At 36.9% G+C, this 5,758-nt stretch overlaps 1 protein-coding gene across 1 annotated transcript; it reads left to right on the forward strand.

The window, feature by feature from the left end:
- LOC115990936 (disease resistance protein RGA2-like) lies at nucleotides 1-4,434 on the forward strand. Its single transcript, XM_031114702.1, has 3 exons — nucleotides 1-287; nucleotides 415-2,704; nucleotides 3,257-4,434. The coding sequence occupies exons 1-3, from the start codon at nucleotides 6-8 to the stop codon at nucleotides 4,432-4,434; spliced, it is 3,750 nt and encodes a 1,249-aa protein (XP_030970562.1). The 5' UTR covers nucleotides 1-5.
- Nucleotides 4,435-5,758: the final 1,324 nt, after the last annotated feature.

Below are 5,758 nucleotides of genomic sequence, written 5' to 3' on the forward strand. Positions count from 1 at the left end.
GAAATATGGGTAGAGAGAGAGACCATTTTTGGGCATATGCTGTGAAAGTAAATGGTCATTTCAAATGTAATTTTTGTGAACAAGATTTTTCTGGAGGTGCATCAAGGATTAAAGCACACTTGGCCGGAGTTCCAGGTCATGACATTAAGGCATGTAACGCTGTGCCTCAAGAAGTTCAAGTAAAAGCTCAAGCAATAACTCAAAAAAAGAGAGAAGCTCAAGCAACTCAAGGGACCAACAAAAAAATTAAAAGTGCATCAATCTCGGCTTCAAAATTAAAAACTAAGGTGAGAAAAATTGTCTCTCAAGTGATTATCTAGTCCCAATTCTATACATAGTTATTTATTTCTAATAAAACCAATGCTTTTTTAATTAACCCTTTGCAAACCTTTTCATACTATTTTCTCTTTCCAGGATAAGGAAGGATATATGGTGGAAATTGTCCTCAATGATGTTGTGGAAAGACTAATAGCCAATGCGTTTTCACTAATTGCCACTGAGAATATCGGTTTTGAGTCGAGTTTCAAGGTGGAGTTGAAAAATCTTCTTGAAACATTATTCAAGGTTAAATTCTTGTTAGATGATGCTCAAAAGAAGCAATCAAGTGATGAGTCTGTGAGGATCTGGTTAATGAAGCTTCGAGATGTAGCTTATGATGCTGATAATGTGCTGGACTATGAAAGTTTTTGGCAAGAGGTACAGACTCAAAATCTAATGGTGGATCAGGTGCGTAGCTTTTCCTTTTTCAATCTTGATAAAGTTAAGACCATCAGACAGTTATTGGATAAAATTGTGCATGATGTAGCTGGCTTTGGTCTTAGAATGGAGTTGGTGAATTCAATCCCCAATATTAGCTTGGACATGAATATAGACCCCCTCCTCGATGATTCAGAAGTTGTAGGAAGAGAATACGATGTCACGAAAATGGTAAACGTACTTATTAGTTCAAGCAATCAACAGGTTATCTCTATTCTCCCTATAGTGGGTATGGCAGGTCTTGGAAAGACAACTTTAGCAAGACTTGTGTATAACAATGAACTAATAAAGAAACATTTTGATGTACTAGCATGGGTAAATGTTGGTATACATTTTGATGTTGAGGGGATTTTAAGAGAGATTCTTATATCTCTTGAAGAAGACTTGAGTGATTTAAATTATGATAAAATACTTCAAATATGTGCAGAAAAGTTGAGGGCAATAAAATATCTTCTTATACTTGATGATGTGCAGGATGAAGATCTTGAGAAATGGGATACTTTAAAGGGTTACTTGTCAAAATTTAATTCAAGTACAGGAAATAATATTGTTGTTACAACCCGTAGTGACAATGTGGCTAAAATTATGGAGACACATCCCAAACATCAATTGGAAAAATTATCAAAAGATGATTGTTGGTCCATATTCAAGAAAAGAACATTCACAAATGGAAGAATTCCATTGACTTTAGATTTGGAGGTTATTGGCAGGGAAATTGCTAAAAAATGTGGGGGGGTTCCATGGGTTGCAAGAGTTTTAGGGGGAACAATGAGCTTTGAATGTGATAAAAACAACTGGCTAGAGATTCAAAATAATGAAATTTGGGATTTGTTGGATGAAGATAATAGTGACATCTTTCCTATGCTTAAGTTATGCTTTGATCATCTTCCAACACCATCTTTAAAACGATGTTTCGCATATTGTGCAATATTCCCTAAAGATTATGACATGAAAAAGGATGAGGTAATTCAGTATTGGATGGCTGAAGGGTTCCTTGAACTAGCTAAAGAAGTTAATATGGTGATGGAAGATATTGGTGACATGTATTTCAATATTTTGTTGGCTACTTCCTTTTTCCAAAACGCTAGAATAGATGACTACGGTAATATTATTAGTTGCAAAATGCATGATTTGGTGCATGATTTTGCACTCTCAATATCAAAATCTGAATCTCTGATCTTGGAGGGAGATCCCGTGGATAGTGTTAGTAGCATACGACCTTTATTTGTCCGATTTGATAGCAAAACAACACTAGGAACTTCATTTAGTGGAGATGGTTTCATAAAAGTGCGAACATTAATGTTGGAAAATTTCGACTTTGACATTATGTTATCAAAGTTTAGATGCTTACGTGTTTTAAAATTATCAAGCGATGGGTTACCGGATTCAATTGAGCAATTAATACATTTGAGGCTTCTTGACATCTACCAAACTAGAATTAAGGAACTACCAAAATCTATCACCAAACTCTACAATTTGCAAACTTTAAGAATTGAAAAATGTAATCGTTTCGGACTGTTCTCGTTTCCAGAAGATCTGAGTAATTTGATTAAGTTAAGACATATTCATATTAATGGGTTTCAGCCTTACCATAAAACTCCTAAGAATATGAGGCGGTTGACTTGCCTTCAAACCTTGCCAATTTTTTTTGTGGGTCCAGATGAAGGTTATCTTATTAAAGAATTGGGACCGTTAAAGAATCTCAGAGGAGAAATAAGAATAAGGAATTTAGAGAATGTGACAGATGAGGAAGAAGCCAAAAGTGCAAAATTAAATGAAAAGGGAATATTCAACTTGGAATTATCCTGGCGCTCGCGTTGGAGTAGAGCAAAAGAGGACATGTATGATGAAGATGAAAAGGTGTTGGAAGGCCTTCAGCCTCACCCAAATTTGAAAAGCTTAACAATCAGTGAGTATCTTGGAAAGAAATTCCCATCATGGGTTGTTGGTTTGTCTTCGCTATATCACAATTTGATTGAGATCTATTTGATAAGTTGTTGGAAATGTGAAGAAGTTCCCACTCTGGGGCAATTACCCTGTCTTAGGGTTCTTGAAATAATAGGAACAGAGTATTTAACATGTATAGGAAGTGAGTTTTACTTTTACAGTGATGGGAGTTACAGAAATACTACTACAATATTATTTCCGGCATTGAGAATACTCAAATTGGAGGAGATGGAAACCCTAGAAGAGTGGAAGGATGCAAAGGAGTTGACAACCGCAGATGAGGTGTTGTTTGTGTTTCCTTGCCTTGAGGAGTTGACCTTAATTTATTGTCCTCAACTGAGAGATTTGCCAGACTCACTGCTCACCTGCGTTTCCCTTCAGAAGTTGGTAGTAGAGAATTGTCCTATGCTGAGGTCATTGCCAGGTGTCCGGTCCATAATAAGGAGTGGTATTGAAGAGCCACCCAGTGGGTTACAATATTTGGAGAATGGGGATTGTCGTCGTCTGCCTTCTTCTTCTACTTCCTCCATTCACCCCTCCCAGCGGGTTGTTGGTTTGTCTTCGCTATATCACAATTTGATTGAGATCACTTTATATGCATGCTTCAATTGTGAAGAAGTTCCCACTCTGGGGCAATTACCCTGTCTTAGGGTTCTTGAAATGGGAGGAATGGGGAAGGTAAGATGTATAGGAAGTGAGTTTTACTTTTACAGTGATGGGAGTTACAGAAATACTACTACTAAATTATTTCCGGCATTGAGAATACTCGAATTGGGTTGGATGGAAACCCTAGAAGAGTGGAAGGATGCAAAGGGGTTGACAACCGCAGATGAGGTGTTGTTTGTGTTTCCTTGCCTTCAGAAGTTGACCTTAATTAGATGTGAGGAACTGAGATATTTGCCAGACTCACTGCGCACCTGCGTTTCCCTTCAGAAGTTGGTAGTAATGTCTTGTCCTATGCTGAGGTCATTGCCAGGTGTCCCTTCAGTTATTCGACACTTGGAGATTATAGAGTGTGGTATTGATGAACTGCCCAGTGGGCTACAATTATGTACATTTCTTCAATATTTGAAGATTGAGGGCTGTCCGAATCTGAAATCAATTCCAGATTTAGGAGAAGTATTTCATTCTCTTATTAATTTAAAACTTATCAACTCTCCTGAGCTGAGACTGAAGCTTCCGCTGCGCCGCCTAAAGACTTTGGTAATCGGTGGGTTTATTGAAGAGTTGGATGCTTTCCCGATTCTGCGTTATCCTTCCATTCGATACTCGCATGCGTCCCTCAAAAAGCTAAGATTGCATGGGAGGCCTACACTCAACTCTCTCCCGAACGAAATTCAACTCTTCACTGCCCTTGAAGAGCTGCAGATACAGAACTTTAACGGAATGGAAGCTTTGCCTGATTGGTTCGGCTATCTTTCTTCTCTTCAAAAGCTGTGTCTTTACTACTGCAAAAAGCTGATGTATCTTCCCATTCTACACCTCACCAATTTAAAACATCTGCACATTGATGATTGCCGCAATTTAGAGAAAAGATGTGCAGAAGGGAGCGGCGCTGAGTGGTTCCAGATTGCCCATATTCCAAACATCCAAATCAATGGAATATACATCCAAGGGAAGGATTCTGAGGACTCTGACAACTTTCACGACTCTGACTACGAAGAATTGTCAGACTCTGACTACGAAGAATTTGACAAATATGACGACTCTGAAGATGATAGAGATGATTAGTAAGTGTACTTATTCCTGGACTACAAGTATATTCCATTTCCTACTCTTAAATGTCACATCTTAATATTTTAGGTTAATTATAAAAAAAAATATATATTTTAGATTAATGTTTCTTGAATTAATTAATAGAAATTTATCTCACCAACCACTCTGATTACCGGAATGTTGCAAAAAATCTTCAACTTTGCACTTCCAAAATGCATGTCGTCCTGGGCCCTGGCAAATATCAGAGCCTGCTTTTTGTCCATTTAAGATAACATACATACTCGTACTTTTTCTCAGCATTTCTTGTAACCTTCACTTCTTGGTGTCAAATTCATTATGTCCATTGATGAAAACATACTCACTCTTTTCAATTTCATGAGCTGGAATTCTAATATAATATATGGACCAGTTCTTGTTTCTAGGGCTTTGTAAAAGATGGAAAATAGATTTTGTTAATTTGGGCTTGGTCATAATTCCTATGTTTATTTGAGTGAATTTATTGAGGGAAAGTGGAGTTGGGTTACATAAAAATGAGATTAGACATTGGGTGGGAGAAGGTCTTGCAGATGTAAGTTTTCATGTTTGGGTTGGAAGGTCAGTTTTACTGGTCCATGAAGTTATGTGGTCCCCAGTTCTACTAGTGGAAGCAAAGCTTAAATTTCTTATAAAGTTTTAGACAGCACTGAAGGTGTTAATGGTTCTAATATATTTATATATCAATTTTAGCTTTTGAAGGTTTCTAACACATTTAAATTTTTTTTGGCTAACTCATGAAGCTTGCAAGAAGATCTCATCTGGTGAAATGATCAAGTTGATGATAACTGATACCTAGGTACTTGAGGTCTGCTTTCTCTTTACTATTTCAGATGCGTGTATATAACTGACTTCTTAATTGGTGCTTTGCTAGATCCAATTCAGTTTATATATACTTGTACAGTGACTGGGTTCTATACCCAGTGTGCATATATATATATATATATATATATATATTTGATAGGTAATAAAATTTTTATTGATAAGAAAAGTACAATGAGTTTACTATAGTAAACTCACAGCAAAAAAACAGATACAAACAAATCAATGGGAAAAGCTAACAGAATTAAGAAAATCAGACAAAGCAGTACAATGCGTAAATTTCCAAATATGAGACCACTCAAACAAAGACCTAGTTAGCAAAGACTTCAACAGGTCCACAGTTCTTTCAATATCCTCAAATGTTCAGGCATTGTGTTCCTTTCAGGTTAACCACATAAGACACGCCGGAACCATATTCCATACATTTGAAGATTGAATCCCTAACCAATTCCACCATGCAGAAAGGAGAGAGACTACACTTGAC

This window comes from Quercus lobata, chromosome 5, assembly GCF_001633185.2.
Source record: "Quercus lobata isolate SW786 chromosome 5, ValleyOak3.0 Primary Assembly, whole genome shotgun sequence".
NCBI classification, from domain to species: domain Eukaryota; kingdom Viridiplantae; phylum Streptophyta; class Magnoliopsida; order Fagales; family Fagaceae; genus Quercus; species Quercus lobata.

Bases quoted from the DNA above. Each gene is read 5' to 3' on its own strand.
- LOC115990936 (XM_031114702.1), top strand. From the start codon at position 6: ATGGGTAGAGAGAGAGACCATTTTTGGGCATATGCTGTGAAAGTAAAT. The intron at 288-414 runs GTGAGAAAAATT...TTCTCTTTCCAG, and splicing joins CTTCAAAATTAAAAACTAAG to GATAAGGAAGGATATATGGT. The intron at 2,705-3,256 runs GTTTGTCTTCGC...AGCGGGTTGTTG, and splicing joins ATTCCCATCATGGGTTGTTG to GTTTGTCTTCGCTATATCAC.